The following is a 27,932-nucleotide window of genomic DNA, read 5'->3' as shown; positions in this document are numbered from 1 at the left end:
ATTTGCATTCCGTTACCCCACTTTCTGTCTGCAGTTAACCAGTACACCCCCAAAGAATCAGTCAGAATCCAATATAGTAATCAACGGGTTTTATTTTCCTAGAACTGAAATCATCTACGGTTCTCAGAGCTATACTTCCAAAGCTACAGTCAGCAATTTTTCATCAGAGCCCAAGGGAGAGGGGCCAGGGTAAAAGAGACGAGACTGTAGAGAGGCATAGAGAGACCAGTAGGAAGAGGGTGGGAGAGGGCACTTATTTCTCTCTGTCCTCTCAGTGGGTTACAAATCAGATCTGGTGACAACACTGAGGGGGCCAGGTCAGGGTGTGTGGATGAGAAATGACACTGGAAAGAACATCAAAGCCCCAGCTACAAAAAGAAAGTCATCAAGCCCCAAATAGAAGGGGAGCCTCCCAGTGCACCTCAGAAATGGGGGCAACGATGGGGAAGGAGCAGAATGGAGAGCACACAAAGGGTTAGGGGTCTTTAAAATTTTTTTTTTTGTAATTTTCTTTTATTAAAAACATTTCCTAAAAAATGTGTCTTTTCCTTTATGTCTGGGTGATATATATGACTATAAGCTGGCCTTGAGCACTGTGCGGAGAGGAAAAAGGACAGCTAGGGGTCTTCCCAAGCATCCTATTTCTGGCTTCAGAGATCTAAAGGGGGACAGATGCTCAACACTCCCACCCAAATGGGTAAAGTCAACCCTTCAGGTCTCAGGTCCTTGGCCCGAACAACTTGGAAGCCCCACATTCTCTTGATGATTAACTACAACTCCCAAAACTCTTGGGGTCGGCAAAAGGAAAAATGGGTGTTGTCAATCATCAAGGATTTATGGAAAGAAACCCCTTCCCTACAAGCTGTCCCACTTTCCCTGAATCTAGGCAGCTGGGATAATAGGTGTAACAGGGGACAGGAGCTCAGGAGGAGGCCGCCCTCCTGTGCTGCCCCCAACCCCATTTGAGGATTGCCCCTCCCAGACCCCACAAGCCCACCCTGCTGTTTATGCTCCATCCTTTCCATTCCTACCCCTGATCCCAACCCAGAGGTCCAGAATGCCTAGGAGAGTGGGTGAAGGGTGTCAGGAGGTGGGAGCAGTTGTCCCAGGCCCCAGCAGAAGCCTGGAAAATAGCTCCAAGTGGAAGGAACACAATGGCCTCATCTCATTCCAGGGAGAAGACATGGCTCTGACTCAGATCATAGGAGTATGGGGATCTAGAGGTGAGAGCCAGGTGGCCTGCCCCATCCAGGTCAATCTCCATGGGCTGGGCTTGGAGTGGGAAAAGTGAGTGGAAGAGGAGAGCAGGTTGGGGTGGGCAAGGGGTTCCCAGTTTGCAGGCCATGGCCAGTTTCCCCAGTAGCACCCAGACAGCAGCAGGAACAGGGTGGGGGCTCCTCTTGAAACATTGGTGGCTACAGGCTGTGAGGGAGGGTTGGAGGGGAGAAGGGTTAATGGTGTGGCCTTGGCCTGGCCTTGCCCCAGCCAGTGCCGGTCTCCTAGGAGAGCTCACCCCGCCTCCCGAGAGGCTGACCACTGCAGGCCCTTTTCATCCTCCTCTCCGAGAGTGGCCAGCCCCCACTAGTCCAGCTGCCAAGGGGTCAGGGGGCTCACTCACCTCTCATGATCTCTGATGCCTGGGGCCTCAGCATCTTCCTTGGTAGCCTCTTCCTCTTCATCCTCCTCTTCTTCTTCCTCTTGGGGAGGCCCCCGGCCAGAGCCGGGCTCAGAGGGGGTGCTATTCTTTTCCACCTCCATAGGAAGGGGCCTCTCACCCTCCAAGGTGGCTTCCTCCTTCTCCTCTCCTTCAGGGTTTTCTGCCTCCTTGGGACGTTTAGGAGAGTCCTAGGCAGGATCAACAGAGGAAGTGGGCTGAGGCTGGAGAGGGAGGCCACTAGCCACCCACTCCTCTCCTCCAGGGCTCCTTCCCAGGCTGACACCCACAGTCCTTCCCCAACCCTACTAGCTGAAATGCCTTCTGTGTCCCATCTGGTCAGCTGGGGACTCCCCAAGACTAGGGGCTGGATCGACCTCTCAGACTGGGCACCTCTGAGGCAAAGCCCTGCTCCTGTGGGATACCCCATGGGGAATGTTGAGGGGGGCCCAGGCCCTGGGCAGGCAGCAGTTACCTCCAGCAAGTCCCCTGCTCTCCTCTTCAGCGCTCCTTTCTCATTCTTCTCCTTGGCTGGCTCATCAATGACCAGCTTCCCTTCCTCATCGCTGCTGCCCTCTGCATTCCCCTTCTTATCACCGTCACCCTCTGTGGCTTCGGGCTCAGGTTCAGGCTCTTCCACACAGCTCTTTTTCTGGGAGGACTGCAGCAGAGACAGCACAGGCTGAGTGGCACCAGTCGCTGCCATGCTGGGCCCCCTCCCCAGACCCTCCCTCGGCCACTCACTCCTTCCTTTTCCCGCCTCTCCCCCACCCCCACCCAGGTGCCCAGTCTCACGAGTGATTTGAGACCCACCTCTGTCGGATTAGCCCCGGGGTAAACCCACTGGCCGGGCAGGCAGGGCTCTGTGCAGGAGGGGGGAGGGCTGGAGCAGGAGGCAAAACCTCGGGTCAACTTCTCCCAAAGGGAGCTAGGACCCTTTCCCCGCCAACCCCCGCCCCCCACCCTCCCGCCTCGTCCTGCCCGGCTCACAAGCACCTCCTCCTGGAAGCCTTTGTGGAAAGAGTTAAGGCCGTGTCCTATACTTACACTGGGCCCAACAAAGGCCTGCCCCACTTACCGCCTCCATCCTGTTCTTGCCCCCCAGACCGCTCACAGTTGTCCCTAACCACAACTACACCACACAGCCCAACCCTATCCCCTCTTGTAGGAAGCCCCCTTCCCACCACCCCGATTAGCTCCTACCCTGAAAGCCCTGGAGTTTCTGAAGACTAAGCATCATCTGTGGGCTGGGGGCTGCCAGAGCCCACGGCCACATCTGCTTTCCAGGGGGTCTCTGGGGCAGGCGGTGGCTCACCTGATAGCCAGAAGCCTTGACAGTAGGGTTGTTCTCGATCTCCCACAGCCCCTCGCTGAACCCTTTCCTCTTGTTGGGCTTGCCAAACTTCTCCTTGGATTCCTCGTAAGGGAAGAGGTCTTTGGGGCCCAGGAATGCCCTGGTGAGAGATGGGAGACTGTGCTCTCAAGCCCCTCACTGCCCCTGAGCTGCACAGCCCGACATGAAAGGGACACCAACACCACCTCACCTTCCCCAGAGTAGTCCTCCCGGGGCCCTCCCGACCTATACCCCTTTGGCCTCCACTCACGTCTCGTGGGTCCCAAAAAAAAAGACTTGGTATTTGTTGGCTGTTGATTTCACGGCAGCCTCAGGCATCTCGTCAATCTGGGGTGAGATGAGGGGGTGAGGTTAGCTAGAGTCCTGAGGTTTTGAGCCTGAGGTAGGGGTGCTGACCTCCAAGGCACATTTATATAAAATCAGACTGAGAGGGACCCAGGATAGTCAGCAAAATGGCTTTTGGGCCATTTTTAGCAGTGACACTTTATTCAAATGAAGTCAGACATGAAAGCCCAACAGAAACCCAGGAATCCTTCCCTCTCCTTCACCAGCCAGACAGCACCCATTCTGCCTCCCAACATGTCTGGCCACAAAGCCCCCTGACTTTGCCACCACCTTCTCCATTCTCCACAATCTATTCTCCACAATGCAGCCAGAGTGGGCCTTTGGGAATGTTGGTCCAAAGATTTCGTCCCCTTGCTTCAAAATCCTTCAATACCTTTTAAGGACTCTAGGGCCCACCTGTTCACCCCTTCTGCACAATGGCAAGATCTGAATCCCAAGTCTGCCCCCACTTGTATGACTTTGTGCAACTTACTGAACATCTCTCTGCCTCAGTTTCCTCATCTGTAAAAGGGAGACAGTCATAGTACTAAAGCTATAGGGCTGTGAGGATGAAATGACCATAACTTGGCATGTGGTACATCCTACACGTCTTTGCTTTCATCAGCCTCTCCCAGTACACTGTCCTTTCTGCTCTGACCATGGTTCTTGCAGTCTCTAATACTCACTCACTCCTGATCATCCTTCTAGCCTCAGCTCCGCCATTACTTCCTCCAGAAAGCTTCCCTATCACTCCTGGCCTGGCTGACTCCCTAGGTAAAACTCTTTTGTAAGACTTCCCCTTTACAGTGCTTTCCCAGTTCTAATTTTACACTGATTCGCATTATTATTTAACATCTATGTGCACTATCTGGACTAGACCAGCCCCAAGGTCAGAGACCAGCTCTGCTTTTATCTGCAGCACGGTGCTTAGCATACAGTAGGTATACAATTATTTACTGAATGAATTTACCAAATGGCTAAAAGAAAGCTGCTCTGGCTGAAGTGGAGGGGTGAGGTCAAAGGGCTGCCTATCCAACGCCCGCCAAAAGGCTTCTAGGGAACTCTGAAAGGCACATAGTCAAACTCTCATTTTACAGATGAGGAAACTGAGCCCAGAGAACAAGTGATTTGCCCAAAATAACATAGCAAGTTAAGGGCCAGGTCTCAGATCACCTGACTAAATCCCCTGCCCCACGTGTGCCCGTGGTGAGGAGCGCTGTGGTGAAGGTGAGAGGTGCAGAAATCTGAGGTCGGGGAATCCAGAGGCAGTGGCCTCGCCAGCCTCTCCCAGATCAAGTCTGGAAGCCCAGGCCAAGCTGAGCCAGGGGTGGGTCGGGGGGAAAGGTGGGGCGGATGGGGACTACAACTCCCAGCAGCACTTGCAGCAGCCCCAGCAGCCAGGCTTCCCGCCGGACAGAGGCCAGGTGGCCATGATGACTGGGGCCCCGGGCGCAAACAGGAGAGACAGAAAGGCCAAGGCAGTGATTAACACACAGAGACAGGGACAGAGGGCCCAACTGGGGGCCTGGGGAGACAGGGTGGATGGGAATGCGCTGAGACACACCCAGGAGAAGGGGTGGGGCCCTGGGCATGAATCTGAGGGGCATCTTGCCCCAGACTTGGAATCTTCAGGCTTTTGGGCACCTCCCCACTTGCCCCGTGGCCTCTGGGGACAGAGGTCCAGCCCTTCCCCCCAGGAAGGCCCAACACAAACTGGGCCCTTCCCACAACCAGGAGACGCCGGGTGTGAGAGCAGGAGGTGGAAAGGCACGCAGTTCCCCCCACAAACACGATCCCCATCGCCATGACAACGCAACCCCGCCCCCGGGGCCACTCAGCAACCAGGAATGTGACCGCCCCTCCCCCCCCCCCCCCCCCGCCTTCTCTCCGGATTGGGGAGGAAGGGATACTAACACACACCCCACCCCCAAGCCTGCAGTCTGGCACCTGGGTCCCCGGCTGTGCTGGAAACCACAGCTAGGGCTGGATTACCGCTGCAGGGGGTGCGGGGCGGAGGGGGGGCGTCCTTCTGAGGAAGCCAGACCTGGAGCAGGGACAGAGGAGCCAGTCCTCAGCCAGGACGCCTGGGTCCTGTTACCAGCTAGCTCCCATCCTCCTCCTAACAGGGGGAAGCAAAAAACAAAACGAGCGCCCCCAGGGGTTAGAGATCCCAGGAGACAGGCCTAGGACAATAATAGCAAACGCCTTTCCTAGGCCTTTCTTCTGTGGATCTGTGTGCACCCAGAACCAGGGGTGGGGGTGGGGACTGAAGGGTCTAAGGCTGGGACTTAGAGCTCTGCATTTTCAGTGCCCACACCTGAGCCAGGGCATTAAGATGCCCACAGCAAATGCGTGATGGAAGAGGAGAAACTGAGGCTTCATAAAGAGGGGGTGGGTGGGTGAAAGTTCAGAAATAAAGAGAAATGACGTTCTTTGCAGAAGCACAGACTGCAAAGCGGCTACCTGGCCACCGTCTCGTGCCGCCCCAGCTTCCCATGGAAAGCAAACTCAGAGGCAGATAGCTGAATGGTGTGGCAGGGGACCCAGAAGGCCACCAGCTGCCCAGCCCCAGCAGTGGAGGAGAAACAAAAGAACGAATGGGATTAAAAATAGCATGAGGCACACCAGATATGCCAGCCCTGCTGACTTCTAGCTACATAAAGGATGGGTCTAGCGGGAAGAGAGAGGAAGACAGGGGCCTGAGCAGATAGGCACCTCCCCTCAAAGCATCATCCCACCTGGCTCCCTCACCTAGAGTATAGGCATTTGTGGGGGAAGGGCCAGGGGAGGTGCGCTCTTCTCACTTGATGGAATTTCTAACCCTTCACCCAAAAGAGGAGAAATCCCTTCTACAGTGACACCTCTATCCCTCAAGCTACAAAGGAAATGTCCTTTCTTACATTTGGAAGTGGAGGGCAGTTCTTCCTAGACGTAGAGGATATGAGTTCTCAGGGGAGCCCTGTACCCCAATACAGACATCTGTCTTCCAGGCAGTGCCTTTGTATCCAGGCTGTGACTCAGAACAAGTGAGTCAAGGCTAACTGGGTCAGGGTGGGGCCAAATAGTGCTGGGGACCCCACTGTACCCCCTCCACTAGCCAGCAATAGGGGAACTCGGCTACCTCTTAACCATTCCAGATCCAGGCAAGTTACTTATTCTTAGGCCTTGCATTTGCCTGATTCCATCAGACAGGCCTGAGCACATGAAATACCAGCCTCCCGAGCCACAGACACCCTCTGAGGTCCAAAGAGGAATCTGAAGTTTTCAGGTAGAGTGGGGAAAGAGAACTGAACACCTCTCCCCCAGCCTCAGACTAAAAACAGACCCAGCACTTAAGAAGGCAGCAGGGAAAGCTAAGCATACACTGGCTACCAGCCAGGGTTCTGACCACCACACCCAGGGCTGAGGCCCAACCTGACCCAGGAACCGGAAAATCTGGGGCAGGAGACAGTTGGGGCCAGGAAAGTGTGGCAAGCCCAAGAGGCAGAAAAGAGAAGGTACAGGGGGAAGGGGCACCGGGAGGAAAGACGGGTGAGGTCCTGGCTGCCCAAGTTTTCTGGGATTGTTCAACAGGAAGCAGCAAAAGCAGAAAGGGACGGGGGGTGGGGGGAAATCCCTGAAGTCTTGGAGGTTAATTGTTAAGTACTTGGAGATCCCCCAGGAAGTCAGGCAGGCGGAAGAGGGAAAGGAGAAGGTTAAGATGGAGTCACACCATCCTTCCAGGCAGGTCCTGCCTATCACGTGGCCCCTCTGGCTGGGCTCTCTCTCAAGCACTGGGCCCTTCTAGTTTCACCCAGAATCACCCACCCTCCCCAGCAGCAGGGACTGAGGAAGGAAAATCCACACACGGGCCTTCTTTATGGCTGAAGATTTGGGCTTCCTATGAGATGGGCGAGTCAGTGAGGTTCCCTCTTACTTCTCATCCATCTCAGGAAGGGCCCCTCAGGCTCTGCCTCTCTAGGGACTAAGACACGGTCCAAGGAATGGTGAGGAGCCTCCAGGTCTGTTCTTTTGGAGTACAAGGGTACTGTGTCTGGGAGGTAACAGCCTTGGGTGTAGCCCTCCCTGCAAGTATCACAATCAAGAGCCAGAGACAGGCAAAGTGTGGGGCCCTATCTCTTTGAGATCCAGGCTGATCTCCCTACCCCAGTTCTAACTTTATCTAAAAGGTCCAGGCCTCAACAGAGGAAGAAACGCTGCCTCCCCTGTCCTTCCCTTCTGTCCTGGAGGCCCAAAGTGGAGAGGAAATGGATGGGATCCCTAGTCCTAGGGACTGCCCTTACTCCAAAGGCCACCAGAAACTTGAGGTCTTCCTCACAGGGGCCAGTGTGGGTCCTGCTGTGTCCCTACCCCTTTTCTCTCTTACCGGATGCAGAAGGGGTTCCCTGCAACCCACATTCCAGCTAACACCCCCTCCCCAGGGCTTAGTCCAGCCTCTGGACTTTGTCCCACCCTCAGGAGGTAGGAACAGTAGAGACCTGGGTTCAGTTCTTGTCCTACCCACCAGGGCCTTGGCATCTGGGCCAAGAAGCCAGTTGGGTCAAAGGGTGCAGGGTAAAGTACAGGAGAGTTCTAACGCAGAGTCCCGCTTCTCTTTGTACTTCACTCCCATTAGCAGAAGCCGGTCCTCATTTGATCCATCTGAAAGTTTCAGGGAACCAGGAGCTCAAGGCACGTGGGATTAGGCACACTCCTGAGGAGTGGGTACAGAGCAAGGAAGGGTCTCTGAGTTTTCTGACTGGCCCCAAAGTTGGCTTGATACCCTGAATAAGCCTGGGCCAGACAGACACAGACTTACACTGAGAAGAGCACCTCAAAACCATGCAGTCCTTCTGCCCTTGGATTTCACTCTACAGGAGTCCTACACTCTAGGATACTGAGTCATGCCCTCGCCCAAAACCAAAGGCCCCTCTACACCAACTTTTAAGTTGCCAAATGCACTGCCCCCCCATCCCCCCTCCTTTCCTCCAGCAACTGGCAACCTCCCATCCTCCTTACTTAACCTGTCTCAGTCCTTAGGGGAAACATGATGAGCACACCAGGCTTGGCTGCAGGGCCCCACCCTCCCACCTGGCCAGGTGCTGGGGTTGTGGGGGGGCTCCTACTGGCGGGCTGAATCAACCACATGGCAGAGACTGGACCGTTCTGGCGGAAGATCTTCACATCTGAGCGGGGGAAGGAACTTGGGCTCCCCCAACCCCTACTAAGAGGCAGTCTGGACTGGACTTCCTAATACCACAAGGGAATCTGCCACCTCAATCCTAAATTTGAGTTGGCAGCATATGGAGGAATATTTCTGTGGAGCTGAGGGCTGATGGGTTCTGACGGATAATTTCCAAGCCAGGTAGATCCCCTTACGCCGCCCCCAACGATCCTTCGACCTTCCCAACTTTAGACCTCTTACAGATGCCCCAAACCAAAGTTTCCTAGAAGCGAACTCCGCCTCCATCTAGCCCTCTCCGGGTTGGGATCCTTCTTAACCATTTATCCAGGAAGAGAAGAGTTTGAATTAGGGCCGACAATCCACGAACAAACTAGGGGTCTCTAAGGGGGTCTTAAGGGGGGTGGCGGCGGCGCCTGGGGTCGGGGGAAGGAATAACACTACTGGCCCTAAGCCAGACTTCGCGCTCGAAACCTCTGGGAGTATGGGGGCTGGGGGCGGAACTGAGCACGCGGAGCTGGGGGCCGGGAAGTGACCGGCGCCCTCGGATCCCCACGCCGTGCACACGCCACTACGCGCGGTCGCCGTGCCCGCCAGGTGTCTACCCCCACCCCCGCCCGCCTCCACCATTATATAACCGGCGGGTGGGCTTGGAAGCGACAGGGAAAGAGCCGGAGACCTACAAGCCCCCTGCCCCCACCTCTGCCCGCTCCGCGCGGAGCGCTCGTGCCCTTCCCGGTGTTATGCAACCCAAGCCCGCAGGGGGTTAGGGGGCGGCGGGCCGCGCTGCTCACCCGGGCCGGCCAGTGTGGGTAGCCCTTCATCTTGGCGAACACCAGGTCCCCGCATTTGTACTCCTTCTGCCGGTTGGATCGCGACATGGCGGGGCTCCGGGCGCCCCGGGCTCCGCGCCGGGCCGGGAAGCGCGAGCCCAAGTTTGCGCGTGCGGCGGTGGCGGCGCCGCTCCGCTCCGGCCCTCGCGCGGCCCCCGCCTCGATGGTGGCCCCCGGCCCGAGCTCCGGCGCGGCCACGGCGTCTCCGCCCGCGCGCCGCACGGACGGGGCGGGCGCGGATCGGGGCAAAGCTCCGGCGCGGTGGGTGCGCGCTCGTGCAGTTGTTTGTGTTTGAAATTCAATTGCTCCCTCCTCTGCGCGAGGCCTCTTCCTCCACCCCCCGCCCGGTCCCCACTCCTCCTCCCTCCTCCCGGACCCACTCCTCCTCCTCCCCCCGCCCCCCAGCCTCGCGCTCCCTCCCGCGGCGGTTTGATGCGTGCAGCTTCTTGACGCCCAGGGCCTGCCACGGCCCAACGCCCAACCTGGAGCCGCCTGACGGCGCGTGGCGGCACAGGCATAAGGAGCCGATCGCCGAGCACGCCGAGCAGGCTTTGTGTGCCCGCGGTCGGTGGGTGCCCGCCCGCCCAGGAGGAGCTGGCGCCCGGCTGGACGGAGCGGCCCCCGCCCTTCCCCCGACTCCGCGGAGCGCTCACCACCGCTGCCCCAGCGCAGTTAAGTGTGGACGTCTATACACGGTTTCCGCCTGCCCTTTGCTCCATCTCAATCCACGAATATTTACTGGACACCCGCGGTTCTTGGCAGCGTGCTAGGCGCCCAGGGCGAGAGGAGTGGGCGCCGTGCCGCTCCGCGCACTGGGGTCCTCTCTGGACCTTGCCGTGCTTACCGTATGGGGGGTGGCCCTGGAAACGTCGGGGATTTGAGTCCTACGTCCGCCTTTGCTAAGGAGGAAACGCTTGAGTTTGGTAGCCAGGAGATGGCCAAGGAGTTGAGGCACAAATTGGCCACCTTCCGGGTGCATTCGATCTCGTTTCTCTAAGCTGCTGTCTTGCCAAGGAGACTTGGACTCAACGGCTAGCTAACCCCGCAAAGATGAGCTCAGTTCTAGTGGGTTACAGTAGAATGCCAATAAACCCAACCCCTTCAGTAAACTGTGAAGACCGAGGGGCCAGGTGCTACCTCTTTTAGGAGGTGGGGAGGGGGGTCTGGGAAGGCTTCACAAAGGTGGTGACTGAACTGGGCATTAAAGAATGAGTAGAATTTTGCCAAATTCTGAGAGACTACATTTTGGCCTAGGTTATACGCTAAGAAGTGATAGAACCAAAACTTGAACTCAGGTCTCTTCCATTAAGCTAAATAAGACTTTATTGTAATTACATCTTTGGTTTGCTGTCACTGTATTTGCCCACATTCCAGACACCTATGTTCCCTTAGAAATAAGATATTTGGATCTTATGTTATGGCATATACACATCCTTAAAATTTAGCAACAAAATATGCTAGGTTTGAATAGGTAAAAAATATGCATGTTTTTCTTCCCACGTTTCCTGATCCTATTTCAAAGCATATGCAAAGTCTCCCTGCAAGGAAGTCCAGGATGTAGCCAAAAGTTCCAAATCCACATCCTACCCTGCTGTTCATCTGTCCTGAGAACTTGGACAACCTCCTGAACTCTAAGCCTCAGTTTCCTCTGCTGTAAGATGGGATAACATGACTGCCCTGGTAACTAACAACAGAGGCATAGAATGGCTGCTTGTCACTAGGGGATGCCTGCAGTTGTTCCCAGAGTCCTGCATGACACTTGGCTGTCCTTATGTCCATGGCAATATGTTTCACTATTTTTGCCTTTATAACAGTGTGGCCTCTCAACCATAGTTCCCCTTGTGATAAGAGGCACACCAGGCCGCTGGCACAGGGGGGCATTCTGGAAGGTCCTGTTGCAAGAAAACAGCCAAGCAGGCCCTCAGCCACAAGCTTGTCAATTTGTTTCCATAGCAAATTCAAACTTGTTGCAACAGAGCAACTAGGTTCTAGTTGGTGTTTACAATGCATTCCATTTTGAAATTCAAAATCAGTGTAATAGTCCAGACTCTATCAGGCTAAATCTTTTTGTTAGGAGAGAATCTTGTCACAAGTTCTTGAAAATGTTTCAAGAGTAAGTCCAGCATCAGAACAGGCTTCCTTTAACTATCTAGGTCATTATTTTATTCTATCTATCTATTTGAGACAAAATCTTGCTCTCTTGCCCAGGCTGGAGTGCAGCGGCCAACCTTGGCTCACTGCAACCTCTGCCTCCCGGGTTCAAGCAATTCTCCTGCCTCAGCCTCCTGAGTAGCTGGGATTACAGGTGTGTGCCACCACGCCCGGCTAATTTTTGTATTTTTAGTAGAGACGGGTTTCACCATGTTGATCAGCCTGGTTTCGAACTCCTGACCTCGTGATCCATCCACTTTGGGCCTTCCAAAGTGCTGGGGTTACAGGTGTGAGCCACCGCACCCGGCCTAGGTCGTTATTATAAATATGCACAGTTTCAGTGCAACAAACATGGTTTTTTTGTTTGTTTGTTTAATTGTTGTTGTTTTGTTTTTTTGAGACGGAGTCTCGCTCTGTTGCCCGGGCTAGAGTGCAATGGTGCAATCTCGGCTCACTGCAACCTCTGCCTCCCAGGATCAAGCGATTCTCCTGCCCCAGCCTCCTGAGTAGCTGGGATTACAGGCATGCGTCACCACGCCAGGCTAATTTTTGTATTTTTAGTAGAGACGGGGTTTCACCATGTTAGTCAGGCTGGTCTCAAACTCCTGATCTTGTCATCCACCTGCCTTGGCCTCCCAAAGTGCTGGGATTATAGGCATGAGCAACCGCGCCCGGCCAACAAACATGCTTTTAAACTATTTTCCAATTTGGTACACTCAATTTAGTAAAAAGCAAGAGCCCTTCCCATTTCTCCACTTTGTTGCATCATAATAGCCAGTTTGGAAGTGGAAATAGGCTTGTAAATTCTTGTTGCACCAAAATCTCCTGGGCCTCTCATTCAGTCCACCATGTGGATGCTGGTTGCAATAATACAACCAGGGTTCCTTTTGTTGCAGTAATCTCCCAGGTGTTGGTTGCAATTTAATATTCAAGTGCTCCTTACAGTAACGTCATCAACCAACTGGCAGCTGCCCCTAACAACTAAGCCAAGAGCTGCAGAGGGTCAGTTACACAGGCGGGCATAAGCCTGCTTCCCCTGGGATTCACATCTAACCTAGTGCTTTGCAGACGTTAACGTGCAATCAAATCACCTGGGAATCTCTTTTTAAAAGAGTGTAGATTCGGCCGGGCACGGTGGCCCACACCTGTAATCCCAGCACTTTGGGAGGCCGAGGCAGGTGGATCACGAGGTCAGGAGATCGAGACCATCCTGGCTAACACGGTTAAACCCCGTCTCTACTAAAAATACAACAAATTAGCTGGGCGCGGTGGCGGGCGCCTGTAGTCCTAGCTACTCGGGAGGCTGAGGCAGGAGAATGGCGTGAACCCAGGAGGCGGAGCTTGCAGTGAGCTGAGATAGTGCCACTGCAGTCTGGCCTGGGCGAAAGAGCGAGACTCCGTCTCAAAAAAAAAAAAAAAAAAGTGTAGATTCTAGGCCGGGCATGGTGGCTCACGCCTGTAATGCCAGCACTTTGGGAGGCCGAGGCAGGTGGATCACCTGAGGTCAGGAGTTCAAGACCAGCCTGGCCAACATGGTAAAACCCTGTCTCTACTAAAAATACAAAATAAAAATTAGCTGGGTGTGTGGCAGGCGCCTGTAATCCCAGCTACTTGGAAGGCTGAGGCAGGAAAATCACTTGAACCCGGGAGGCGGAGGTTGCAGTGAGCGGAGATTGCACCATTGCACTCCAGCCTGGGCAACAAGAGTGAACTCCGTCTCAAAAACAAAACAAAACAAAAAGTAGATTCTAATTCAGGAGGTTCGGAGTATGTGCATTTCTAACGTGCTCCAAGGTGCTGTTGCTGCTGCTTAGAACCATCATTTGAGTAGTAACGGTCTAAAACAACACGACTCACAAGTCCTCAACCCACCAGCCCAGGTTGGAACCAATTCACAAACGTCCAGTGAAATGATTCCGTTGATGCTGGTGCGTACTTCTACATTTATGTGGGGAAGGAGGTCAGGACAGAAGTTGAGGGACTTGGGGCCCCAAAGCAGATAAGGCTGTGGGGTGCAGATCTGGCTCTAGGATCCTGAAGCGAGTCTCTGGAGGAGGTCAGGCAAAATGGTGGCAAACTTTTATTTCTGTACAGATCAAGAAGGAGCTGACAGCAGCGGAGAGATGGAGTTTACAGCAATGGGGGAAGGGGTGGTCTAGTGGAAAGAAGCTGGTTTGGCATGTCAAGGGAATTGGGTTTGAATCCCACTTGCTGTTTACTGGCTTTAGGGCTTTGGGTAAATGACTTAACTAGAATTTCTAAACAAAATTTTCTTCCACTGTGAAAAATGAGAATACAAAACCTCACCTGCTTATTATTAGGTTCAAAGGAAATGTCCACTTCCTTCCCTTTAACTCCCAACAGAGTCGAGGGGTTTGGCCCTCAACACTGTGTGACCTACTCACATCACGACTTCTTGGCCGAAGTTACATACTCTGTAAAATGGAAGAGAGAAGAGTGGTTAGATTAGACCAGTGGCTTTGAAAACTGTGCCTCCATTGCCTACTTCCACCCACGCCACCCAAAATAAAAGAGCAGCCCTGCCTTTGTGCATTCTGTGTGGAGTCAGAGTGGTTGAGAATATGGGCTGTAGAGATAACAGTCCGAGTACTGCCACCACCATGGATACTTTGTGTGTAACTTTAGGAAAGACACTTAACTACCCTGAGCCTCAGTTTCATGTCCAGAAAACGGGGTCGTGATTAGGATTGAATGAATGAATGCATTGAAGTTCTTTAGGCCAGGGCGAGGTGGCTCACGCTTGTAATCCCAGCTCTTTGGGAGGCCAAGGTGGGCAGATCACTTGAAGTCAGGAGTTCGAGACCAGCCTAGCCAACATTGGGAAACCCCATCTCTACTAAAAAATACAAAAATTAGCTGGGTGTGGTGGCGGGCACCTGTAATCCCAGCTACTCAGAAGGCTGAGGTGGGAGAATCGCTTGAACCCAGGAGGCGGAGATTGCAGTGAGCTGAGATCATGCCACTGCACTCCAGCCTGGATGACAGGGTGAGACTAGGTCTCAATAAATAAATAAATAAAGTTCTTTGCACAGAGCCTGGGACATAATAAGTGCTTAATAAAATTGGTTATCACTGTATTTATTGTTATATTAGATTTTGTGTAATATTTGGTTTGAAAAAAATGGATTCCTTCGCAGTAAGCTTCTGAGATACTAGCATTATGCCCTGACAAAGCTGGCAATACCACAGTGGGTGAGGGTGTTTAGGATGGAGTTGGGAGTCAGCTTACTTAGGTTTGAATCCCAGCTATACCACTTGCCAACTGTGTGACCTGCAGCAAGTTACTCAACCTTTCTGTTTCTCAGTTTTCTCATCTGTAAAGGGGGATGTTGATAAACCAATTAATATATATAATATATGTAAAATGCTTGGAGCAGTGCCTAGCACACGGTAGGTACTGTTAGTTACCATGTGTTAGCTATTAGCTGTTAGTATTGTAGTATTAGCTATTTTTCTTTAAAATGCCTATGTTTTCTAAATTCTCTGTATATAGATACAACACAATTAAAAAGTTATTTTTTTAAAAAGATGGCCTTTTTTTTTTTTTGAGATAGAGTCTCACTCTGTTGCCCAGGCTAGAGTGCAGTGGCGCAATCTCAGCTCACTGCAACCTCCACCTCCCGGGTTTAAGCGATTCTCCCACCTCGGCCTCCTGAGTAGCTGGGATTACAGTTGTGCGCCACTACGCCCAGCTAATTTTTGTATTTTTAGTAGAGACAGAGGTTTGCCACGTTGGCCAGGCTGGTCTCGAACTTCTGACCTCAGGTGATCCACCTCCCTCAGCCTCCCAAAGTGCTGGGATTACAGGCATGAGCCACTGTGCCCAGCCTGGTTCTGCTTTTTTGAAAAAGGTAAAATTATAAGAGTTATTCTCTAAGTCTCTACTGGCCAACACGTGTGGCCATTTAAATTTAAATTAAGGCCGGGCGTGGTGGCTCACACCTATAATCCCAGCACTGTGGGAGGCCGAGGCGGGCGGATCATGAGGTCAGAAGTTCGAGACCAGCCTGACCAACATGGTGAAACCCCATCTCTACTAAAAAAATGCAAAAATTAGCTGGGCATGGAGGCGCGTGCCTGTAATCCCAGCTACTCGGGAGGCTGGGGCAGGAGAATCGCTTGAACCCTGGAGGCGGAGGTTGCAGTGAGCCGAGATCATGCCACTGCACTCCAGCTTGGGCGACAGGGCAAGACTCCGTCTCAAAAAAAATAAATTAAATAAAATAAATAAATTTAAATTAAAGGCTGGGCGTGGTGGCTCACACCTGTAATCCCACCACTTTGGGAAGCCAAAGTGGGTGGATCACTTGAGGCCAGGAGTTCAAGACCAGCCTGGCCAACATGGTGAAACCCCATGTCTACTAAAAATACAAAAATTAGCTGGGTGTGGTGGTGTGCCTGTAATCCCAGCTACTGAGGAGGCTGAGGCCCAATAATCACTTGAGCCCGGGAGGCAGAGGTTGCAACGAGCCAAGATCATGACACTGCACTCCAGCCTGGGAGCAAGACTGTCTCAAAAAAAAAAAAAAAAAAAAAAAAAATTTAATTTGACTAAAATTAAATCCAGTTAAATATTCAGTTCCTTAGTTGTACTCGCCACATTGCAAGTGTTCAGTGGCCTCATATGGCTAGTATGGTGTAAATACAGAACATTTCCATCACTGCAGTAAGTTCTATTGGACACCTTTGTTCCAGGGCAGTGGCTGTTGACTGGAGCTGCACATTGGAGTCACTTGAAGAATGAAAAGATATGGCCGGGTGCGGTGGCTCACGCCTGTTATTCCCAGCACTTTGGGAGGCTGAGGCGGGTGGATCACCTGAGGTCAGGAGTTCGAGACCAGCCTGACCAACATGGTGAAACCCCATCTCTACTAAAAATTCAAAAATTAGCTGGGCGTGGTGGCACACATCTGTAATCCTACCTACTCAGAAGGCTGAGGCAGGACAATCACTTGAACCCAGGAAGCAGAGGTTGCAGTGAGCCGAGATTGCGCCACTGTACTCCAGCCTGGGCGACAAAGCGAGACTCCATCTCAAAAAATAAATAGGCCGGGCGCGGTGGCTCACGCCTGTAATTCCAGCACGTTGGGAGGCTGAGGCAGGCGGATCATGAGGTCAGGAGATCGAGACCATCCTGGCTAACACGGTGAAACCCCATCTCTACTAAAAATACAAAAAAAATTAGCCGGGCATGGTGGCGGGCACCTGTAGTCCCAGCTACTTGGGAGGCTGAGGCAGGAGAATGGCGTGAACCCAGGAGGCAGAGCTTGCAGTGAGCTGAGATCGCGCCACTGCACTCCAGCCTGGGTAACAGAGCGAGACTCCGTCTCAAAAAATAAAATAAAATAAAATAAATAAACAAACAAAAATAAATAAATAAAAAAAATTAGCCGGGTGTGCTGGTGGGTGCCTGTAATCCCAGCTACTCAGGAGGCTGAGGCAGGAGAATCACTTGAACCCAGGAAGCAGAAGTTGCAGTGAGCTGAGATCGCGCCACTGCACTCCAGCCTGGGTGACAGAGCAAGACTCCCATCTCAAAAACAAAAAAACAAAAAAACAAAAGCCTGAGTCAGACACCCCCTAGAGTTAGATTTAATTGCCATAAAAGGATTTGTCCAGGAGAAAGACATGAGCAGAGGTGAACTTTTAGAAGCTTTATCTGGCAGCAGTGCAGAGGTGGAAGGGCCTGAAGTTGCTAAGCCAGGAGAGGGAGGACAGCAGCAGTCCTGGCTGAGTGACATGTGTACCTGCATGGGGAAGGGACTGTGGAGGCTCCTGGGGAGTTGTATTCCTGGGTTCTTTTTTCAGCTCTTTCCAAGAATTATGGTGACAATGAATGGCTCCTTGGCCCTCAAAGGAGAGATCTTCAACCTTAGTAGGGCAGGAAGAGGTCAAAGCACTTGAAGATCTTCATGAGTGCCAGACCATCATCTTTAAAATCTGGTTTAACAATTTGTGTAGGTAATACATGCCAATGATGCAAACTTTAGGAGGTAAAGGGAGTGATTTACCGAAAAGTCATCTGCATGTTACTCCTCTCCCTTACAACCCAGTTTTCTCCTTAGAGGCAGAAATATTACTAATTTTGTGTGTATTCTTCCAGTAACATTCTTTCTAATTTTCAAGCAAATGCAGAGATATCTATTTCCTTTACACAAATTGTGACACACCGTATACACTTTGCTCTTTTTTACTCAGCAATATATTTTGAGACTCCATATTAGTACATGAAGATCCACCTCATACCCCATTCTTTTTTTTTGAGACAGAGTCTCACTCTGTCACCCAGGCTGGAGTGCAGTGGCGCGGTCTCCACTCAGTGCAACCTCCACCTCCCAGGTTCAAGCAATTCTCCTGTCTCAGCCTCCTGCGTAGCTGGAATTACAGGTGCACGCCACCATGCCCGGCTCACTTTTGTATTTTTAGTAGAGATGGGGTTTCACCTTGTTGGTCAGGCTGGTCTCAAACTCCTGACCTTGTAAGCCGCCCACGTCGCTCTCCCAAATTGCTGGGATTACAGGCATGAGCCACCGCGCCCACCACCCCATTCATTTTAACGGTAATAGTTTACAATGTTTCTGTGTTATAAATTGTTATTTTACTTGCATCCCAGGACTGGAACTATTACAAATTATTTAATGAGTCCCCTGTTGATGGGCATTTAGGTTGTTTCTTTTGATAACACAAATAATGCAATAGTAAATAATACTGTACACATTTCATCTTACTCAGGAGTGAAGATCTCTCACCATTTTTCTTTCCACTTTGCAAAGTGAAAAAGATAAAAGGCCATTCATAGCAATATTGTTTGCAGGAGTTTGCTGACAAGCAGTACTGGAAGTAACTTTGCTGCCTACAGAGAGGAGTGCCATAGGTTAGATGAGAAGCCCACCTTTCTGTACAGCCACAGCCCCCAGGTGTGTCTGCATTCCTTTGGTCCCTGGAGATTAAAGTAATGTGACGTGGGGCGAGAGTCAGGCCAACAGATTTGCCATGGCTCTGAGCATGCCTGGTCACACTCTTCAGCCCTTTCCAGCAAGGGTGTTGCTGGTGAGACACTGGGGACAGAGGCCTGGGGAGGAGAGGACTCAGGGAGGCATGTGGGTGAGGGGGGGCCAAGTCCTCTTTTCTCAACTAATAATTAGACTGAGCCCTCCCCCTCAGGGTAGAGGTAGCTTCCCCACATGCTGGGCAGCAGCTCTGGCCAGGCTGGTGGACGCTGTGGTTCTGTAGAGGACAGATGGCAGGGTGGGGACTGAAAGGCTGTTTCTGCCACCACATTGCCTATGGGCTCAGGGCTTCACTCATTCACCCGGTCATTCATTTATTCACTCTCACGTATATTCCTTGGGCATTGTTAGGTGTGTGCTAGTCCCTGGATGAGTGTTGGGGGATGGGAGTAGTTCTAAAGATGACAATGACAGGTGGCTGGCCAGGACGATAAAGAAGGCTCATCCATGAGTCTTTGCTCTTCAGCCCTGGGGCCTGTCAGTCACCCTGACACACCCTGATCCTGCTCTGACTTCATCATTCCAGTTTGTAAGCTTTTATTTTTCTCCAAATTTTATCCTTCCCTGCCCTCTCCTTGCTTTTTTTCCCCCAGCCTTTTTTTTTTTTTTTCGGTATCTTTGAAATTCAAAGTATACATGGAAACCAAAATAAGATTATATCAAGAGGCCAGGCGCAGTGGTGCATGCCTGTAATCTCAGCACTTTGAGCGGCTGAGGCAGGCAGATCCCTTGAGCTCAGGAGTTCAAGACCTGGGCTACGTGGCAAAAATGTTTCTACAAAAAAATACAGGCAGGGATCACGCCTGTAATCCCAACACATTGGGAAGTGGAGGTTGGGGGGATCAGCTGAGGGCAGGGGTTCGAGACCAGCCTGGCTAACGTGGTGAACCCCTGTCTCTACTAAAAATACAAAAATTAGCCCGGCGTGGTGGAGCGTGCCTGTAATCCCAGCTACTCGAGAGGCTGAGGCAGAATTGCTTGAACATAGGAGGCAGAGGTTGCAGTGAGCTGAGATTGTGCCACTGTACTCCAGACTGGGCAACAAAGTGAGACTCTGTCTCCAAAAAATAAAAAATAAGGCCAGGCACAGTAGCTCACGCCTGTAATCCCAGCACTTTGGGAGGCTGAGGCGGGCGGATCACCTGAGGTCAGGAGTTCAAGACCAGCCTGGCCAGCATGGTAAAACCCCATCTCTACTAAAAATATAAAAACTAGCCCGGCGTGGTGGTGGACGCCTGTAATCCCAGCTACTTGGGAGGCTGAGGCAGGAGAATTGCTTGAACCCACGAGACGGAGCCGACACAGTGACATTGCACTCCAGCCTCGGCGACAGAGCGAGACTCTGTCTCAAAACAAAACAAAACACAAAAACAAAACAACATAAAAATAAATAAATTAATTAAAAAAAGGCTGGGCACGGTGGCTCATGCCTGTAATCCCAGCACTTTGGGAGGCTGAGGCGGGTGGATCTTGAGGTCAAGAGATTGAGACCATCCTGGCCAACATGGTGAAACCCCCGTCTCTACTAAAAATACAAAAATTAGCCGGGCGTGGTGGCATGCACCTAAATTCCCAGCTACTCGGGAGGCTGAGGCAGGAGAATCACTTGAACCCAGGAGGTGGAGGTTGCAGTGAGACGAAATTGCGCCACTGCATTCCAACCTGGCAACAGTCTCCATCTCAAAAAAAAAAAAAAAAAAAAAAAAAAAAATTTAATTAATTAAAAAAAAAAAAACACAAAAAATACAAAAATTAGCCAGGCATGGTGGCAATGGGCCTGTAAGGTCCCAGCTACTCCTGAGGCTGAGGTGGGACGATCACTTGAGCTGGGGAGGTCGAGGCTGCAGTGAGCCCAGATAGCACCACTGCACTCCAGCCTGGATGACAGAGTGAGATCTTGAATTAAGGGGAAAAAAAATTATATCAAGACACTAAAAAAAACTCTTGCAAATCAATAAAGAAAAGGATAAACAATAGGAAAACAAACAATTACATGAACAACAGTTTCATATAAGGAAAAAAAACCCAGGCTGAGCATGGTGGCTCATGCCTATAATCCTGTAATCCTAGCACTTTGAGAGACTGAGGCAGGAGGATTGCTTGACCTCAGAAGCTCAAGATGAGACTTATCAAGAGGCTGGTAGCCTCTTTAGCGAGACCTTGTCTCTACTAAAAATAAAAAAATTTAGCTGGGCAGAGTGGCCTGTTTGTTTTATCTCCATTACTCTTATTAGAGTCTTTCCTCAATATATAACCCTTGGTTCCTGCTCACGTATAACAGCAGTGGGCTAGAAAAGCCACTTTGTACCTCTGGGTACCTGGTTGGGGCTTGTCATACTAAAAACTTTACATCATGGCCAGGCGCGGTGGCTCACGCCTGTAATCCCAGCACTTTGGGAGGCTGAGGTAGTCGGATCACCTGAGGTCGGGAGTTCGAGACCAGCCTGACCAACATGGAGTAACTCTGTCTCTACTAAAAACACAAAAAATTAGCCAGGCGTGGTGGCACATGCCTGTAATCCCAGCTACTCAGGAGGCTGAGGCAGGAGAATTGCTTGAACCCGGGAGGTGGAGGTTGTGGTGAGCTGAGATCATGCCATTGCACTCCAGCCTGGGCAACAAGAGTGAAACTCCGTCTCAAAAAAAAAAAACAAAAACAAAAACAAACTTTCCATCAGCGTGATCTGGTTGGGAGTTTGTAGGGAGAATCCCTGGTATCAGACTCTAAACATTGATTCTCAGCATTCCTCAAGGCCACCTTGGTTCTCAGCTCTCTTGGATGTGCCCAGCCAATTACCTATGGTGCATCTCTTTTCTACCTTCCAAAATGTTGTTACTTTGTCTTCTCTTCTGAACTCTCCATCATTGTGGGTTTAAGTTTTTTCAAAATGATCTTTAATGCCTTTACAAAAAAATCTCTTTACTGATGTTTCAGTAGGGTTTTAGGAGGGAAACAAATATGTTTAATCATTTCATTCTCTCTCTTTTTTTTTTTTTTGAGATGGAGTCTCTCTCTGTTGCCAGGCTGGACTGCAGTGGCGCGATCTCACCTCACTGCAACCTCTGCCTCCTGCATTCAAGTGATTCTCCTGCTTCAGCCTCCCGAGTAGCTGGGACTACAGGCATGTGCCACCACGCCCAGCTAATTTTTGTATTTTTAGTAGAGATGGGGTTTCACCATGTTGGCCAGGCTGGCCTCGATCTCTTGACCTTGTGATCCACCCGCCTCAGCCTCCCAAAGTGCGGGGATTACAGATGTGAGCCACCGTGCCCGGCCCTCATTCTCTTTTACTGGAAAACTTTTATTATGATTACTTTCGAAAGGGTCATAGATGTACCAGTTACAAATTTCTATTTTTTTTTTTTTTTTTGAGACGGAGTCTTACTCTGTTGCCCAGGCTGGAGTGCAGTGGCGCGATCTTGGCTGACTGCAGCCTCTGCCTCCTGCGTTCAAGCAATTCTCCTGCCTTAGCCTCCTGAGTAGCTGGGACTACAGGTGCACACCACCACGCCCAGCTAACTTTTTTGTATTTTTAGTAGAGATGGGGTTTCACTGTGTTGCCCGGCTGGTCTCGAACTCCTGAGCTCAGGCAATCCACCCGCCTCGGCCTCCCAAAGTGTTAGGATTACAGGCATGAGCCACCGCGCCCGGCCTAAATTCCTATTCTTTAAAATTTTTATTGAGACAGGGTCATGCGCTGTCACCCAGGCTGGAGTGCAGTGGTGTGATCTCAGCTCACTGCAGCCTCAGCCTCCCAGGCTCAAGCGATCCTCCTGTTTCAGCCCTCCCCAATGAGGTGGGACTACAGGTGTGTGCCACCATGCCCATGCCTGGCTTTTTTTCTGTTTTTTGTTTGTTTGTTTGTTTTTGTAGAGACAAGGTTTCACCACGCCTGGTCTCCAACTCTTAGACTCAAGGGCTTCTCCTACCTTGGCCTCCTAAAGTGCTGGGATTACAACCGTACACAGTTAAAAATTTCCTTTTCTTTTTTTTTTTGAGATGGAGTTTTGCTCTTGTCACCCAGGCTGGAATGCACTGGCATGATCTCTGCTCACTGAAACCTCCACCTCCCAGGTTCAAGCGATTCTCCCGCCTCAGCCTCCCGAGTAACTGGGATTACAGGCGCCTGCCACCAAGCCCGGCTTTTTGTATTTTTAGTAGAGACAGGGTTTCTCCATGTTGGGCAGGCTGGTCTGGAACTCCTGACCTCAGGGCATCCGCCCGCCTCGGCCTCCCAAAGTGCTGGGATTACAAGTGTGAGCCACTGCGCCTGGCCTTGCCCAGTTACAAATTTCTAAAGGTATAAAAGGGTACATAATGAGAAATAAATCCCCTTTCCTTCACTTTCATGAAGTTTCTATTATCAATTTCTTGCTTGAAAACACTTTTTGGGGATTTATACCCAATAAGGTGAATCATTAATTTTCACAGTAAGGGGATCCTTGCTTAGAAAACATTTGTTAAACACAGCCTGGCCAACATGGTGAAACCCCGTCTCTACTAAAAAATACAAAAATTAGCTGGGCATGGTGGTGCACACCTGTAATCCCAGCTACTTGGGAGGCTGAGGCAAAAGAATCGCTTGAAGCTGGGAGGTAGAGGTTGCGGTGAGCCAAATTTGCGCCACTGCACTCCAGCATGGGCGACAGTACAAGACTCTATCACCAAAAAAAAAAAAAAAAAAAAAAAGAAAACATTTGAGACAGGTCCCTGTCCTTTAGGGGCTTCTCTGCAAGCTGGCAAGATGTGTTGACAAACAACAAGGACAATCATTTATCTTACTTCTAAATCATTTCACCATGTGTTATTATCAGGCATTTCTCACAGAAGTAGGACAGGGCTCCGTAATACTTTATCCCTTTTTTTTTTTTTTTTTAAGATGGAGTTTCACTCTTGTTGCCCAGGTTGGAGTGCAATGGCATGATCTTGGCTCACCACAACCTCCGCCTCCCGGGTTCAAGCGATTCTTCTGCCTCAGCCTCCTGAGTAGCTGGGATTACAGGCGCCTGCCACTGCACCCGGCTAATTTTTGTATTTTTAGTAGAGACGGGGTTTCTCCATGTTGGTCAGGCTGGTCTCGAAGTCTCAACCTCAGGTGACCTGCCCGCCTTGGCCTCCCAAAATGCTGGGATTACAGGCATGGGCCACTGCGCCCGACCTACTTTATCCATTTTTCTTTCTTTCTTTTTTCTTTTTTTTTGAGATGGAGTCTTGCACTGTTGCCTGGGCTGGAGTGCAGTGGTGTGATCTCGGCTCACTGCAACCTCTGCCTCCCGGGTTCAAACAATTCTCCTGCCTCAGCCTCCCGAGTAGCTGAGCTTACAGGCGCCCACCACTGCACCATGCTAATTTTTGTATTTTTAGTAGAGACGGGGTTTCACCATCTTGGCCAGGCTGGTCTCAAACTCCTGACCTCGTGATCCACCAGCCTCTGCCTCTCAAAGTGCTGGGATTACAAGCGTGAGCCACCACACCCGGCCTACTTTATCCATTTTTCAAACGAGGAAAGTGAGACTCAGAGAAGAGAAGTGACCGCATAGTCACCAGAGAGTACGTTGGGGAACGTAGATTTGAAAGCAGATTTTAGAAATCAACATTGTGCAAGGCATACTAGCTGTGAGGTAGGACTTGATGGTCTAGTTTCTCAATGTGGTCCTCAGTGCCTGGTTTGCAACTGAGTAGTTTCTTACAGATCCAGGCTTCCAGGCCCCACCCACATCTATTGAATAGGAATCTCTTAGGCTAGATTTCAGGAATTTATATTTTTCAGAAGCTTTCCTAGTGATGCTTATGTACATTAAAGTTTGAGCACAGATAGCTCTAAGGAGCCTTCATGGAGAAGGCAGCATGGAGTTTGTCTCTGAAGGGTGGAGAGGTTGGGGAGGAGGGGCCCCATATCAGGCTCGTCTGATAGAGGATTCAAGCTTGGGCCTTTCACTGTCTCTCTGCATTGTGGTCATCATTGTCCCTCCTCATCAACCTTTCCAATTTTCTCTTCAGCCTCCTCCCAAAACCTCAACAGCCTTTTCTCTGGCTTCGCTCAACAGAATTTTCTGCAATCTGGGAACAGGGAGGTGGTGCCCACACAGAGATGAATTAGCATGTAAAGGACACACACATACAGGGCAGACAAGTAGAGGGCACTCAGTCACAGGCAGACAGGAAGGGGCAGAGATGGGTAAACAAGAAAAGGATACAAAATCACAAGCGGACAGGGAAGGACTGGCGCACAGCAGATCATCACAAGCAGACATAAATGGGCTGGACAAGGACTCCTATAAACATGGATGGAAAGGAAGGGCACTTACAGAGACAGATGTAAGAAAGTCACATACAAAGCCATAAGAGGCAGCACTCACAGACGTAAAGGAATACAAAGGACACCTGCAAATGGATAGGTGGGAGGCACAGTCAGGTAGGACGGACTCAGGTAATTCCTCAGAACGGTAGCCCTTTACCCCACTGAGCTGAGAAGGGATTAACCTCAAGTACCTGGCCGGGGTTGTCACAGCCTTGCCCATCTTTGTCTCACTCGTTGCTGCAGAGGGAGGCCAGGCCTCAGGCTCCAGGGTAAGGTGTGTTCCTGGATGTGCACCCCGATCCTGGTGAGGAAGATCACCTCCTCCCTCTTACGTCACATTTATTTCAACTCTTAGATGCTTATTATTAGACCTGCAGCCTCGCTTCTTTCTGGCTTGCAGCCCAATTTCGTACGGGTCCTCTGGGCCCTTGCTGTTTTGGGGGTGTTTTATTCTAATTCCCAGCCCCAGCCGACTGGGAAGCTTCACCAGTTCATTTACAGATCACTTTGCCTTTAAGCCATTTTCCCCAATCCGCCAGCTTCCCAGACTCCCTTTGGTTCCCGACATCACTTGCAGTTTCTAAGAGCACCATATCTCCCAGAAATCTTGGTGGCCAAGGGGCTACCATAGGGAACTTCAAGTACCGAAATGCTCTCCTATCCGTCTCAGTGACTGCCGTGGTGACCGGTGGGGCTTGTAGTCACCTCGGAATTGTTAGGCGACGAAAAAAACTACTCACCCCAGGTGTCCCTGCGTCAGAGGCGGGTTTCTCTTCTGCCTCCCCCTGCTCGCCCCAAATCCTTCCTCGGACACCAACTCCCGCCGTGCCTTGCGCTGAGATCCCTGCGGCAAAGAACCGGGCTGTGGCCAAAGTCTTCTCTGGAAGTTGTAGTTCCTGTATTGGTGCGGCAAGGAGGAGGCGGAGTGACTCGGCGGCCATTAGCTGTGTGTAGTTGCCCGGGACTGGGAGCTTAAGTGAAGGGGGACGCCTTGTTCGGTGGAAATCAGCCGTAGCCATGAGTTTCTGCCGGGGCTAGCCCTAGAGTACGGAGCAGGCGGACTTTTCGGTTCCCCGCCCCGCTGGGTGGCGGGGCCTACTAGGCCTCCGCGCATCCCCGGTCTCAAGTAGGCCTCATCTGCCGGCAAGGGCGCCCCAAAGGCGGGAGGCGCCATGTCGCTGGTTGCTTACGCCAGCAGCGATGAGAGCGAGCCGGATGAGGCTGAGCCAGAGCCGGAGGAAGAGGAGGCGGTGGCTCCTACATCTGGGCCCGCTTTAGGGGGCTTGTTCGCTTCTCTCCCTGCGCCCAAGGGTCCGGCCTTGCTGCCTCCGCCCCCTCAGATGCTGGCCCCAGCCTTTCCCCCGCCGCTGTTGCTTCCCCCACCCACCGGAGACCCCAGGCTTCAGCCTCCTCCCCCCTTGCCCTTCGGCCTGGGAGGCTTCCCTCCACCTCCAGGCGTGAGCCCGGCTGAAGCGGCGGGAGTTGGGGAGGGACTGGGATTGGGGTTGCCCTCGCCCCGAGGCCCTGGCCTCAATCTGCCCCCTCCAATTGGCGGTGCCGGTCCCCCGCTGGGGCTTCCCAAGCCAAAGAAGAGGAAAGAGCCCGTGAAGATCGCGGCGCCGGAGTTGCATAAGGGAGATGTGAGTATCCGGGGAAGGCACCCCCAAACTGTCCATCGGGTTTGAGTCGGCTGTAGGAGGGACATGTGGAGATTTCAGAACTCCTTCCTACAAACTCATCCGTGGATTCAAGGCCGCTGGAATCCTCTTATAATGCGATTAATTGAGCTGAAGTTGGTCAACTTCGGGGAGTTTGGGTGTTTGCCCATGTGGGTTTCCTGAAGCTGGGCTTGCCTGCAGAAGGCCACATGTCATCATCACCTGGTACTGACAGGCCTAGGGACACTTGGATCCGCTCCCCCTCTTTGCATCTTCACTTCAGTCCGGCTTTTTCCCCTTTCTTCCTACTGAGAACAGGATGAAATCTGGCACCTGAAGAATGACAGGAGACAGGGCTCCTGAACCTTTGCCGAACATCTGGGACAAATCTTTTCCTTGCCTCTGAACTCAAAAGCATCAGGCCTGGAGGAAAATGATAGCAATCTTGGATTCTATTTTTGAGGGGAGTTAGAGGAGAAATCCAATATTTGTTCAGTGCAGATCATTTGCCGTTCATTGGTCCTTTCTTTCAATTATTACAGAGCTCTGGGAGGTAACATACTATTGTTTTACAGATGAGAAACAGGTGTCCAGCATGCACGATTTTACCTGGTAAAAGGGCAGAGTGAAGATTAAGATTAAGGTTCAGTCTCTCTCAACCTCAGATCTGTGCCTCATTTTCATCATTTAGCTATGGTCAAAGCTAGGTGAGTTAGATTGCTTGGGTACTGTTCCTAGAAGAGGCAGCGAGTCTTACCTGTTTCTATATGTGACAGTGGAAAAATACAAGGCTTCCGGAGTGAGGGCTTTGGAGATAAAGGAGAGATTAAGCCTGGGAGCAGGAACTGCTTAGAATTACTTACCGGAGATAAATTTATTGCCCTTGCTTTTCTTCAGACTCCCAGCTCTGCCTAGGAGCCATTTCCATTCTTTGAACTTGCTGTTCCTTAAATTTCTTCTCTCAGATATCCTAATGTTCTCTCCGTCACCTCACTTGGCCTAAAAGGCCTGTTTTCGGTGAGGACTTCCCTAGCCTTGCTATGTATTTAAATTGCAACCTCCTATCACCTCCTCCTCCCCATTGCTCTTTGTTTTATTTTTCTCCATTGCACTTAACATCATCTGTCCTCCCACTAGTATATAAACTCCATGAAGGCAGGGATTAAAAAAAAAAATTCACTGCTATAACCCTAGTACTTAAAACAGTGCCTGGCACATACTGAATACTCCCATGGATATTTTGTGAGTGAAAGAACTCCAATATGGATTCTTCATGGAAGGAGGTTCCAGAGTTTCCCTCCCTATCTTGTTCGAAACTTTCTTCCTTTTTTTTTTTTTTTTTTTTTTTTGAGACGGAGTCTCCCTCTGTCGCCCAGGCTGGATTACAGTGGCGCAATCTCTGCTCACTGCAAGCTCCACCTCCCGGGTTCACGCCATTCTCCTGCCTCAGCCTCCTGAGTAGCT

The 27,932-nt window shown here is 51.3% G+C and overlaps 2 protein-coding genes across 6 annotated transcripts in view; one reads left to right on the top strand and one right to left on the bottom strand.

The window, feature by feature from the left end:
* Positions 1 to 74: 74 nt before the first annotated feature.
* Positions 75 to 26,181, bottom strand: HDGF (heparin binding growth factor). Of its 4 annotated transcripts, none has more exons than XM_054466264.1 (7): positions 25,551 to 26,181; positions 13,785 to 13,912; positions 3,259 to 3,335; positions 2,970 to 3,108; positions 2,130 to 2,315; positions 1,619 to 1,845; positions 75 to 1,422 (listed from the first exon to the last, which is right to left on the bottom strand). In XM_054466264.1, exons 3-7 carry the CDS (start codon positions 3,324 to 3,326, stop codon positions 1,416 to 1,418), a joined length of 627 nt encoding a protein of 208 aa, XP_054322239.1. In that variant the 5' UTR covers positions 3,327 to 3,335; positions 13,785 to 13,912; positions 25,551 to 26,181; the 3' UTR covers positions 75 to 1,415. The 4 variants fall into 4 exon arrangements, with proteins under 4 accessions (XP_054322239.1, XP_054322228.1, XP_054322209.1 ...); XM_054466253.2 differs by lacking the exon at positions 25,551 to 26,181 and adding an exon at positions 25,002 to 25,121; XM_054466234.2 differs by lacking the exons at positions 13,785 to 13,912; positions 25,551 to 26,181 and adding an exon at positions 10,171 to 10,438.
* Positions 25,746 to 27,932, top strand: part of PRCC (proline rich mitotic checkpoint control factor) — a 33,484-nt gene continuing 31,297 nt past the window's right edge. Inside the window, exon 1 of one of the 2 annotated variants that reach the window (XM_054466148.2) lies at positions 25,746 to 26,450. In XM_054466148.2, coding sequence (XP_054322123.1) covers positions 25,983 to 26,450 — 468 coding nt within the window. In that variant the 5' untranslated portion in view covers positions 25,746 to 25,982. The remainder of the gene's footprint in view (positions 26,451 to 27,932) is intronic. The other variant, XM_054466152.2, reaches the window with a different exon arrangement.

Source organism: Pongo pygmaeus, chromosome 1, assembly GCF_028885625.2.
Source record: "Pongo pygmaeus isolate AG05252 chromosome 1, NHGRI_mPonPyg2-v2.0_pri, whole genome shotgun sequence".
NCBI lineage: Eukaryota > Metazoa > Chordata > Mammalia > Primates > Hominidae > Pongo > Pongo pygmaeus.
Note: the sequence above shows the minus strand (reverse complement) of the source record. Positions and strands in the feature narration are given on the sequence as shown.